Consider the following 12,851-nt stretch of genomic DNA (forward strand, 5'->3'; position numbering starts at 1 on the left):
TGCACACACTGGGATCCATTATGGGTGCCGATTTGTGTCCCAGCTGCTCCACTTCCCAGCCAGCTCCCTGACTGTGACTTGGGAAAGCAGTAGAGAATGGCTCAACACCTTACGACCCTGCTCCCACATAGGAGACCTGGAGATGCTCCTGGCTCCTGGCTTTTAGATCAGCTCAGCTCCGGCTGCCGTGACCACTTGGGAAATAAACCAACACAATGAAGATCTTTCTCCTTCTATCTGTAAATCTGATCTGCTTTTCAATAAAAATTAGTAAATCTTAATAAAGCGAAGGCTGGAGTGTCCCTGCCCCCCCAACCCCACCGGTGAGAGCACCCCTCCTGGCACCTGGGTTTATCTGTCTCCCATGCCCCATGCAAGATGGTGTCTTTGAAGGCCAAATGCATTTACGTGCAAGGTGTAAACTCCTTCCACCTCCCGCGCCTGGCACACTACAGGGGCTCACACACGTCCGCGTGGTGTTGGACTGCTCATGGAAGATGGTCCCACTAAACCACGTTCACACCATTGCCGAGGCAGGTGTCACACAGGTGTGTAACACAAGATGCACCAGTGCGTGCTTTCACACACACACACACACACACACACACACACACACTCTGTCTCTTCCCCCGCCACCAGCGACGGAATGATCAGAGGCCCACTGCAAATGTGTTAAGAAATATTAGTTTTATTTAACCAGTTTTTTCACAGCTGAATATTCATTCTATAAAAACTTTACAGATTGTACAGTTTATATATAGTCCAAATTACTCAACGAAAAAGTAGGTCCCACAGATGCAAAAATACTGGACCAGTCCAAGGCAGGGAGATTTACACACTGTACAGCTCTCCGCGTGGCTGGGAGGTGGTCAGTTCTAAGTATAAACCGCAAAACTGTACAAAAATAAGGTTTCTGATTTGATTTCATTCTTCATACATTCAATAAGGACTGCAGGCTGTGCCCTGGGGCGCCTGGCGCCGGGCACCTGGCCCTCCACCCCTGGTGGGGACACGCGTGGGCAAGGCGCTCGTGGGCGCCACGCTGCACGGTGTGGAATCGCACACAAGAAGGGCAGAGACCATTACAGGAACTGCTGCCCGGAAGGTAGTTGCTTTTTGTTTCGAAAGGAGTTCTTGCATTTAATAGTGTGCCAAAGAATTTTAACTTATTAAATAAAATATATTCTAAGTGAACCTAAAAATTACACTTTATAAACATAAAAATACTTTTTTTTTGGTGTAATACATCAACCATAGCTGCAAATAGAAATCCCAGGAACGGTATATAAAGTAGTATTTCTCAACCCAGCAACAAGAAGCACTTACGTAGTTATTTATTTCAAGAAGGGGGTCAGAAAAACTATTTAAAAACCCCAAGAAGGCTAACTCGGAACTCTGGCATACTTGGGGGCGGACCAGTTGTTGGCTAACACAGCTTCCTGCCTGGCAGACAGCAGCCCCCTCTGCTCTCCGGGCGGGAAGTGCCCGGCTGGCACAGGGGCCCACACCGGGAGGGCTCTGCGCCCTGGACCGCAGGCTGCTGTGCGCTCACCCCGGGGCGGGCGCGGGTGATCACTCCCCTTCAAGGCTGTGTCCTACAAGGAGAACATTCTTCTGTCACCCCAAATAAAACAGACATTTTCGCTTTTTTACATACAATACCAGCCACGGAGAAGCAGCCCAAGCTCCCCAAGGGGCGGCCGGCACGCGGGCTCTTCCAGCGCATAGGTGAGTTACAAAGAGTGACGGCGGACAGAGGACTTTGTAGTTATTTATTTTCAAGTTACAGTACTTTAAAAACTCCTCGATAATAAATAGCTTGGACGTCTTGCAGCCTGTTTCCAGAGCAGGCGCCGGGACAGGAGGCCGGGGCGCCCGTCAGAACTCATCGATCTTCCTCTGCAGGTACTTCAACATGGAGTCCATGCCCTGGGCCGAGCCCCAGATCCTGCGCAGCACCTCGCACTCGCGCTCGTTGGCCTGCTCCAGCTCCACCTTCATGTTACAGCGCACCAGTGCCTTGGACTCCTCCAGCACCTGCTGAGCAGAGGCACGTGTCAGCAAGAGTGGACTGTGTGTGTGTGTGTGTGAGAGCGAGTACTGGCCTGGCAGACACGCACATACCAGCAAGAGGGGGCATGTGTGTGTGTGGCCTGGCCGCCAGCCTGTTGTTTCAACACATCACAGACCTAGAACAAGGCGCACTGGCTCTGCATCCACAGGCTCAGACCTGTGCAATGTTCAACCGACCGTAAGTAGACAACGCTCAGCAAAGGGGCGGTACCTGCCTGTCATGCAGGCGTGTTGAGTCCCAGCTGCTCCACTTCCCATGAAGCTCCCTGCTAATGTGCCTGGGGGAGCAGCAGATGGCTCAAGTCCTGGGGCCCCTGCACCCATGTGGGAGACCTGCAGGAAGCTCCTGGCTCCTGGCTTTGGACTAGCCCAGCTCAAGCTACTGAGGCCACGTGAAGATGAACCAGTGGATGGAAGGTCTTTTGTCTCTCCCTCCCTCCAACTCTTTCAAATCAATTAGTGGTTGGGCTAGTTTGGACACTGAGTCAATCCACTGCAATATTTTCTCCTACAGCTGGTTAGCAGGGACTATGCTGGAAAACAGCATGGCCTGGCATGTTCAACAGAATCCTCACTCTCCTGCCGTCGCACCACGTGCGGCTACACTGCTGATGGCCGTGGGTTTCTCTGGGGCCTTGGCAAGGACTCCGGTCTAGACTGGCGTGCCAAGCGACAGCCCAGAGAGCAGACCTGAAGCCATGGCACTGACCACAGCCTCTGTTCGTATCAGACACAGTCGGCCCTGCCAAGTGCAAACCCACAGGACTTGGGCAACCCTGTCCCATGTGAGCTGCCTGGAGGGAATGCCCGAACGCAGTAACATCAGTGCTACCCGTAAGAGAAGACAGGACGTACAACTGGATTGCACGAGGCAAGCTCCTTAATCCGAACCATGACTTCCTGGGTGAAGGTCCCCGGCCAAAACACCTGTGAGACCAGGCCTTTGCCACACGCCTCCTGCGCGGTCAGCTTCCGCCCACTGAGCAGCATCTCATTCGCCTGGAAGGGAGCAGAGTGGCAGTGACGTGAAAAACGGGGTGGGTGGGGAGACCCACCCCGAAAACCCAAACCCGGCACAGCATGGCCGCACCCAGATGGACTCTGGCACAGCCCCTGGGGGACAAACCGCAGGAGGGAAATAACACTGCACACTGGGCATGTTTTCTGTTTAAGAAAAAAATCAGTGCTAAGAGGCTTCCTCATGTCCTAACACATCCCAATTATAACAGGCCTCTCTGTCACTGCCATGACGTGCTGTCCACCTCTCCCGTGGCCTGCGTCCCTCTCCTGACGCCAGCCTTTTCCACACAGGAACTTCCTCCAGATGCAAACCCACGCCGGGGGAAATGAAGCAGGGCAGGCAGGGCCAGGGAAGGTGGGCTTCCGAGGCTGCTGTCTCCAGCCTTTGCTGTGGGTTCCTGGGAGGGCAGGACACCTCCTCCAGGGCCCGGGCCAGGACGCCTCCTCCAGGGCCCTGGTCAGTCCGCAGCTTAGAGCCTGCGGACACTGTAACTGCAGGTCCTCTGCTCCCTCTCCAGGCAGCGTCCAGGCCAAGGGCCCCAGGTGTCTGAGCCGTGTCGAGTGTCTAGTGTGTCTCACACCTCCCAGACCGGCACCGAGTGTCTACACTGACGCCACGGCCCTGCAGCTGACACGGCAGCGGTGAGGACAGATGCCCGGAGCAGTCACTCCCAGGGAGCACCACGCAGGCTCTGCTGCAGGAGCCAATGGGAACCGTCAGGGAACTGTGCCCACCAGGGCAGCTGCTCCTAGGGTCACTGAACAGGCACACCGCCTCTCTCCAGGGCCGCACTGCATCTCCTGGAGGCAGCACATGTGGTAAACAGGTCAGCGCCCTGATTCACTTCAGACATTCAGAACGCCCGGCTGCTGTGGCCCCCAGGAAAGTCAAACAGGGGTCTCTCCTGTAACGCCCCCTTTCAAACAAACCAGCCAGCCCCTCAGCCTGCAGGGCTCTGCTCCCCTCGCCCTCTCCTCAAAAGGGCAGCTTTTACAAGAAGACGAGCTCTGGGGGAACCCTTGCTATCTGGGCTCCGGTCTGCATCTGTGCTAAGAGTGGGTGCTGGCACTCATCACTTTGAGTGGGGGTGTCCTGGGGGTGCAGGCTTCCAGAAGGACCCTGCTGTGGGCACAGGTACTCACGGAGGCGCCTCCCATGATCTTGGGGAACATGACGGTGGAGCAGCCGTCGGGGCTCTGCCCGAAGGTGGTGTAGGGGGTCTGGAACCAGGCCTTCTCGTTGGCCCATACCACGTCACAGAGGGGCAGGATGGAGGCGCCCAGCCCGATGGCCGGGCCGTTCACTGCTACAATGATAGGCTTCTTGAACTGAATGAATGTGTTCACAAAGTTCCTGAAAGGAAAAACACAAAGAAAGTAACAATCAACGGGGGTCACTGCGCACTGGGAGCACCTGAGCAGGGGGAGGAAAGCTGTGATTTTTAGTCACGTTATTATATGTAACCCATGTTGCAGTATTCTGCACTACCGCAACCGGGCATCTGTCATCTATGATGGGAACAGTCACCCGCTGAGCCGTGTTGTGGAGATGAGCTTTGGCCTTTGCGCAGGCCTTCTCTCACACTCTGGGGACTGTGGATTTTTTACTGCACACTGGACAGGGCTGGGCGCTGTTAAGGGAACCCCAGTTGGATGGGGCTTTGCATCTGTAGGTGACTGGGGCTCTCTCACCCTCGTATCCTGCCTTCTTTGTTCCCTGGGAGGCAGGGAGAGCCTAACACGCAGTAGGGTGCACCGCCACGCAGTGCCAAGGGATGCCCTCTCCACAGCATGCTGAGCACACGCCTGGGGTGCCCAGGGCCAGGGCTGCAGACAGCACCTCGGGTATTTGGAATCGGCATGAACTAAAGCAGACGGACTGGGCTGCTGGGCTCAGCTCGAGCCACGGGGTCAAGGGGCACGCAGAGCATGGCATGCACCTGTGCGCCAAGTATGTCCCACTCCACGCAGCGGGCACAGTAACCAGGGCTGTGCTATGCTGGCGCCGATGGAGGACCAGGCTGGGGGGCAAGGGGTGTCCAGCCATCCTGGGGGTAGGCATCTTCTTTCCAATACCGGAAACAAACTTTGCGCTCTGAGGTTGTTTCTGGTTGAGAGTGGATACAGCAGCGAGAATAAACACCCAGCCAGTTCAGCTAGACGCTCGCCGCGGTTCTTCAGTGGAAGAGCTTGAGTGCTTCCTTGCACCCACACGCTGGCCCGGGCAGGTGTACAGGTGAACAGGTGGCGGGGAGCAGATGCAAGTGGCTCTGGCTGCACACCTCCCCCTCCCCCAAGGTCTGCGGCAGCCTCACACTGAGCAAGAATGAAGGCACTGGAAAGAGTGAGTTGCTGAAGAAACCTCAGGCACTGACGACCGCACGGAGCCCAGCTGGCCTTCCTAGCAGGCTCTTCAGGCCGGGGCACGAAGCGGCTTCAGCTCCGGGGCCGGTCCAAGATGTGGGGCAAAGGCCCGGCTGCGAAGATTTCCCAGGCTCACGCTGCTGATGCTCTTTGAAGGCTAACCCTACACTGTCCCCGGGACCAGAGAAGCCTCATGCCAGCCAGGGCCTGCGTGGGGAGACCCAGGGGAGCTGCACTTCCACCTGCTCATGCCCCAGTGCTGACACCTGGAAACCAGGAACCGTGTCTGGTTGAAGGGAAAGGGCAGTCCAGATGAGAGAAGGCCTCAAGCTGGTGAAGCCACGCCTTTCAGAGGGCGCACCTGGGAGGGGTCACGCCACCAAGACGGGGTGCTCTGTAACCCCATCACAGCTCCATCCTTTGCTTCTGTGGCCCACTCTTCCTGAACACTACCCACATGAGAAACCTGGAAGAGGCTCCTGGCTTGGGATCTGCTCAGCTCTGGCCATTGTGGCCACTTGGGGAGTAAACGAGATGGAAGACTGTTCTTTCTATAAGTCTGCCTTTCCAATAAAGAAAGAGGATGCTTTGACTTTGGAAGCAGTCCATGCAGGAGATTCCTGAACAGCCACTGCTGTAAACAGCACCCTGGTCTTAGCACGATCGCGCAGGATTCCGGCTGGGCAGAAAGACTCAGCAGTGAGCACTCGAGGTCATGGGAAGCCAGGACGCCGGGTGAGGGGTACCACCTCCACGAAGGGCCTAAGTGGTCCATGCCCACAGTGCCAAGAAGTGGTCATCACATGGAAGACCCCTTCTCTGAGGGACACAACCTGCTCATGGCCTTGTCTGAGGACGGAAGGAGCGTAAGGATTCAGGAGGCTTCGCCAGCTCCGCTGGCAGGTGCCCAGTTACCAGCAGGAGGAGGGCTAATCTGTCCACGAATGCCAGGAGTCACTGTGACCTGCCCTCCCAGGGGAGCTCTGCCCTCCACGAGGGGCACTGTGCACGTTAATGGCGATCCTGCTCTCACATGGACCTGGCTGTACCGAGCCAGCGGGAGGCTGTTCTCTCTCCCTGGTCTCGGCTGTGCCTGAATGTCCAACACCTTTGCTTGGACGAGATCTGTTACCACCCCTAGGTGGTTCCCCAGAGTTCTCCTAAGGCTAGGTCATGTGCTGCTAGCAAACACCAGGACAGACATGAGCTCAGACGATCTATTGGAAACAAAACACACAGTAGGTCCTCAAGTCTGCAGTCAGGGAAAGCCTGCATGTGCCGGACTTGCGGTGCCTCTGCCCACCAGGTTTTTTTTTCTTTAAAGATTTATTTCGTTTTATCATAAAATAAGATACACAGAGAGGAGAAGTAACAGAGAGGAAGATCTTCTGTCCGATGATTCACTCCCCAAGCGACTACAACGGCTGGAGCTGCACCAATCCAAAGCCAGGAGCTTCTTCCAGGTCTCTCACACAGGTGCTGGGTCCCAAGGCTTTGGGCCGTCCTCCACTGCTTTCCCAGGCAACAAGCAGGGAGCTGGTTGGGAAGCGGGGTCACAGGGATTAGAACCTGTGCCCATATGGGATCCTGGTGCATCCAAGGCAAGGACTTGAGCAGCTAGGCTACTGTACCAGGCCCATCCCCATCAGTTTTCTTAATGGGGGTCAGCATCCCATAAAACTGGAAGTTACGTTAGGACAGAAACCTTCTCCAGCATGGCCCCTTGGTTCCATGTCAGTCTCCCTGCCATGTCCCTGTTTGGGCTACTCTGAAATCCCAATAGAGAAGGGCTAGTGTCGTGGCCTTACAGGCTAATCTTCTATCTTGAAGCACTGGCATCCCATGTGGGTGCTGCTTTGTGTCCCAGCTGTTCCACTTTCCATCCAACTCCTTGCCTGTGGCCTGGGAAGGCGGAGGAGGTTGGCCCCAAAGCCTTTGGACCTGGCACCCATGTGGGAGACCTTGAAGAAACTCCTGACTCCTGGCTTCAGATCAGCTCGGCTCTGGCCATTGCAGCTATTTGGGGAGAAAACCAGCAGATGAAAAAGCTCTGTTTCTCTGTCCTTCTCTTTGTACTGCCAATCCAATCAAAAACAAACCTTCACAATAATAAAAATTAAAAAATGTTAAATGAAACCCAACGGAGATTACAGAATGGCTGTTACTGGGGCAGTCATTCCAGCTTTTCCACTTGCACCAGTTACCTACAGGGTGCTGCTTCTGCATCCATTAGACCCAGACCCTGAGAGACCGAGGACGCACTCTCCCCAACAAAAGTTTGGATTTCCAAATAAGCGGTAACCACGCGGAATGTATTCTGACACGGAGAGAGTGCTCTCCCCAGAGAGAAAAACGCTGCACGACGTGGACATGGAAAGAACACCAGCAAGGCCGTTTCGGGAATGGCGGGATTCTGTAGGTCACGGGTTCCAGGACTGGGCTGACGGCCAGACCCGAGGCTGGAGGGTCCGGACACAGAACCGCTTCACCGGACAGGAGGGCAACAGAAGCCGCGGCCCGGCAGGCGACAGATGAGGCGTTAAGACCCTCACACTAAGCTGAGCGTGAGCCATGCGGCGAGCTGAAGGCCCTGGCGGCATTACGGGGCGTCCCAGGCCGGGACATGAGGATAAACGCTTCCCCGAGTCCTCACGGATGACAAGTGTGTCTACTGAGAACCAGCCCCAGATCTCAAACATCTCCTTCAAAGGCCACAGGACTGGAAGAGTCTGCTTTTCCTCCTACCACCGCCGAGGCGTTCCACGGCAGACACGCCTTACGTACTCTGTCTTTTGATTCTGGAAGCTGCTACCAGGAGGAAGAGCTCCTTACTGAGTCCTTCTAGGTAATACTAGAAGATCCTGGTTTCTCACAGGTTTTAAGAACATGTTGCTGCTTTGGGTAACACAGCCTACACTTCAGCAAGTCCTCGGGTCTGGGCACTCCAATGTAGCTGTGGACAGCTGCCGCGCCTCCAACCCAACAGCATGCGCGGGGACGGATGGCAGCTGCCTCCTGCAGTCTAACAGCACGCTCACTGAGAAAGATGAAAAAATCTGGGCCCAGCACAGTAGCCTAGTGGTTAGAGTCCTCACCTGCACATGCTGGGATCCCATATGGGCGCCATTTCTACTCCGGCAGCCCCACTCCCCATCCAGCTCCCTGCTTGTGGCCTGGGAAAGCAGAGGAGGACAGCCCAAAGACTTGGGACCCATGTGAGAGACCCAGAAGAACCTCCTGGTTTTCTTTTGACTAGCTCAGCTCCAGCCGTGGTGGCTGCTTGGGGAGTGAACCATCAGACGGAAGATCTTCCTCTCTGTCTCTCCTTCTCTCTAAATCTGACCTTCCATTAAGAATAAATAAATCTTAACACACAAACAAACAACAAACCAAAACTTAACACAGAATGTCCACAAGGCATTACATTTTGCTTCCTCTGTTGGGTATGGCAGAGATGAGAAGGCCTTTGCCAGAGCTGTTTTGTGAAGACTCAGAGAGGAACTAAGACGCCCTCTGGGCCGAACACTGACTCATGTGTCTACGAGGGAAGCAGCTGGGGTTGAAGACCTGGGCTCTGATGCCAGCTGATGTCTTGCTCAGAGTTCTTGCTTCTTTCTGAACGCCTGCGACAGGAAGCAGTGGGCAGAGAAGAGGCTGGTGGGTCGGTTTCCTTACTTCCTGTTTCTCCCACGTGCTCTTCCAAGTCTTCATGCTATCCACTGACTCCTGCTGTCCTGTCTAAGCCTCCGGCACAGGGAGGATGCCACGGCAACCACTGCCCCCTGGGCCAGTCACAGAACTAGCCGCCAGGAGCACTTCTCAACCGGAAGCTTCACTTACTTCCTCCCCACCGCGCCCCTGGGAAATCTGTCCCACAAAGGGCCTTTGCCTCCAATGTTTAAGAAACTCAAGACAACAAAACAAAATAAAAAATACACCCAGGCAGAGCTTTTGCACCTAAGCCCAGTTCCCTTAAAGCAGGCACCGGCGGGGTTCCCTGGAGAACGGCAGTCCTGCCTTCTGCAGCGAGGAAGGAGGGCGGCAGGGGCATGGATGGGCTGCAAGCAGGCAGCAATGGAAACCGACTGAGTCACTGCATGCTCAGCTCACGCGGTCTCCGCCCCCACTCCCCTCCCGTATCACCAATCCCAACTCCTCCAACCTCAGTCACTGCAGCAGAGAGCCAGTGCTGGAGGGGGGGGGGACAGGCGGCCCCAGTGTGAGGCACCCCAAGATTTACACGTGAGGCTCAGGAGAGTGGAAGAAGGCACTTGACGACAAGTCCAATGTCCTTACAACAGGGTGCAAGGCCAGCGGGTGCACATGGGCACCCTGGGAGGCAGAGGTACTATCGGCCTCCTGGGGAACCAGTGGGGCACTGTGACTTGTCCCCGGCAGACAGGATGGCTAAGGGCCATGAAGGGGCTGCCCCGGGGACCACTGACAGGTCTTCCATGAGGGACAAGGTGGTAACAGCTCCTTACTTCTGGTTTAAAATTATTTAGGAGACTAGAGGTCACATTTGGTTAAGATATTATTTTAACATTCTCAACTCTCCGAAAAAACTACCTAAAGCCTGGCAATGTTCACAAATAACAAATATCCCAGGTCCAAGTGTAGTCACCATTTGATTTTAAAAGTGAACACATGTGTTCCAAAAGACCTAGGCCAGGCCCCCTTTGCCGCCCCTCCCGGGTGGGCTGCAGGACTCCTCTGGGCTGTCTGGGAGATGACCTGCTCCATCCCCGGCTGACCCAAGCACTCAGGCCCAACGTGGACGTCAGGACATTAGCGCACTGGACTCAGCTGGAAAGAGGCCGGGGACCCCAGAAGAGCTCAAGGCACCCGAGGGCTCGGAGACTCCTCAGCCCACTTCCCTGTGGTGCTGCCAGCCCGCAGTCCACAATGCCCCTCTTCTGTCACTAAAAGGCAGAGACCATGGGTTCCTGGGGGTCACAGGGATGTGCTTCTGGCAGAGATGTTGGGGAGCACCACTCTTTCTGGTTTCATCCACACTAAACCAAACTGACCTCTGAACTGTCAGCTACTGCAATCCCCTATACAGTGGAGAGCACGCCAGCCGAGGGGATCTGCTCAGGCAGGGGCAGCCGCTCGTGCGGGAGACAGCAGCAAAAAACAAGGGAGGAACGGGAGGGGCTCAAAGTCACAGATCCACGGAAAAGCGGGAGTTGCCAAGCAACACACAGGAACGCCACTATCTAGAGGAAGGAAAAACAGACCTATATGGTGTATCTAAGAAACACATATCACGTCATTACATAGCACGGCTCAAGCACTGTGGGGCCAGCGGCTTGGTGGCCAAAGCCCCCGCCCGCAACACCAGCACTCCACAGTGGTGCCTGTCTGTGTCCCGGCTGCCCCACTTCCAACCCAGCTCCTTGCTAGTGGCCTGGGAGAGCGGCAGAGGACGGATCCGGGCCCTGCCACCCACATGGAACACTTGAAGGAAGTTCTGGGCTCCAGCCTGGCCCAGCAGTGGCTGCTGTGGCCACCTGGGGAGCGAACCAGTGCTTGGAAGATCTTTCCCTCCCCCCTCTCCGTGACTCTTTCAGATAAACAAAGATTAAAAAAAAATATTAACAGCATACCATATATTTGAAAATTCACTAAGAGTAGAGCTGTTATGTGTTTTCATCAAACAAAAAATGAGTGCAAGCAAAGCACATGTTAACTACCTTGATACATAAACAGGGCGAATTTGAAACACTCATGGAAAACAGTGTGTTATCTTTAAATTTCATTTTCCCACAAACTTTTGAAGTCCCTTCACACAACTATTTCAGGACACTGAGTTGTATAACATATGTCTATGCAATTTTTATTTGGTGATTAAAAAGATAATATTTAAGAAATATAAAAAAAATGTTTCCAAGGAATGGAGAAGCATGCAGCTGGACATGGGCGCTTTGGGACAGATGGAGGAGGCAGCCTTGCCACTGTCCTGCGGCTCACCCAGCCGTGTGCAGCTGGCCATTCGGGCAATCAACAGCGAGCACTGCGTGTGCTTAAAGCAAACTGTCTTTCCCCGTGTATCACGGAGCCAGCTTGTGGGACAGCCTGGACAGTGCAGCGTCCAGCCGGGCCTAAGCTAAGGGTGAGCTGGGGCAGAAGGCACCCTTGCTGAAGCTCCGAGGAGGGAGTGCACGCCCCCACCAATACTGGAAACCCCGCACACTCCCGTCTAGGAATGTCCCTGAGCGGAGCCGGGCAAAGCCAGCCAGCCTGGGCACGGCTGATGTGCCCACGGCTCATTACGGCAGGCACACAGAATGGAGAGCTAACTCACTCGTGACCAGGGCCTCTCAGGGGAAGAGGAGGCACGTTTCATTGATTCAGTTCTCCTGGGGACTGGTGCACCGAACCGCCCCCAGCCCGGCTTACCTGATGGCTTCTGCCATCTTAGTGCTTTCTCGTTTTCGGTCATCTGTCAGGCGTCGGATAAAATAAATGAAGTCGAGGCCACAGCAGAAGACGCTGCCCACGGCGCTGAGCAGCACCAGCTTGCTGTCGTCGGCAGCCGCCGTGCCCAGGGCACTCTGGACCTCCTTCATCACCTGCAGGGCACCAGATGTTAAAGTGGCAGATGCCCGCAGGGCACAGGATCCTAAGGACACCTTCCATGGGGCACACGGGCTCTCAGAGCCACAGTCCCCTCCTAGACCCCCTTCATCACCTGCAGGGCACCAGATGTTAAAGTGGCAGACGCCCGCAGGGCACAGGATCCTAAGGACACCTGCCATGGGTCCCTTCCCAGTCCTGTGATTTTGAGTGAGGCTGCAGGAGGGGTGGGGTACAATTCGCCACACGTGAACTACTCTGGTGGATCTGCATCTCCCCAGTCTTCTGCCTGCTGCAGCTCCCAGCAGCTACTCCTTCACCTGTCACAGCCGCTGGTCTCCGCACTTGGGACAGCAGGTGGCTCTGTGACTGGGGAAAGGAACCTAAGTGGTGTGGGGTCTAAGAACATTCGGGAGAAGCAGCAGCTTGGAAAGCAAATGTGAGAAGGGCACGGGATCATTTGAAGTGACCTCTATAAGCACTTAAATAGAAGCGATAAAGGGACCCTGACTGGCACCGTGGGGCTTCCTGTATCCGCTGGCTATGGTGGGCTTTCTCCCCTGGAGAAGCCTCAGCTAGCAGGAGAAGATCACTAGAACTGTCTCCAGTTCACACACTCTCAGCTGGCTCCTGCCCAACCTTTGCAGGCCCCTGTCCCCGTACTGCGAGCTGATTAGCCAGCTACCATCTTGCTAGGAACATGTTGCACCACAACGCTGAAGCACACATTAAGACACGGCAGGCTGAGCAAGCAGCCTGGAGGCCTCTGCACGCATGCCCGCCCTTGCCCAGGCGCTTCCAGCTCCCAGTGCTGC

The 12,851-nt window shown here is 55.3% G+C and overlaps 1 protein-coding gene across 2 annotated transcripts in view; it reads right to left on the bottom strand.

Annotated features, from left to right (window-relative positions):
* Positions 1–670: 670 nt before the first annotated feature.
* Positions 671–12,851, bottom strand: part of CDYL (chromodomain Y like) — a 100,230-nt gene continuing 88,049 nt past the window's right edge. For both annotated transcript variants that reach the window (XM_040984036.1, XM_040984035.1), the window contains exons 4-7: positions 11,860–12,032; positions 4,237–4,447; positions 2,929–3,072; positions 671–2,037 (exon numbers count right to left, since the gene is read on the bottom strand). In XM_040984036.1, the coding sequence (XP_040839970.1) occupies positions 1,879–2,037; positions 2,929–3,072; positions 4,237–4,447; positions 11,860–12,032 (687 nt within the window). In that variant the 3' untranslated portion in view covers positions 671–1,878. The remainder of the gene's footprint in view (positions 2,038–2,928; positions 3,073–4,236; positions 4,448–11,859; positions 12,033–12,851) is intronic.

Source organism: Ochotona curzoniae, unplaced genomic scaffold (assembly GCF_017591425.1).
Source record: "Ochotona curzoniae isolate NIBS_2020 unplaced genomic scaffold, NIBS_Ocur_1.0 contig_4064, whole genome shotgun sequence".
NCBI lineage: Eukaryota > Metazoa > Chordata > Mammalia > Lagomorpha > Ochotonidae > Ochotona > Ochotona curzoniae.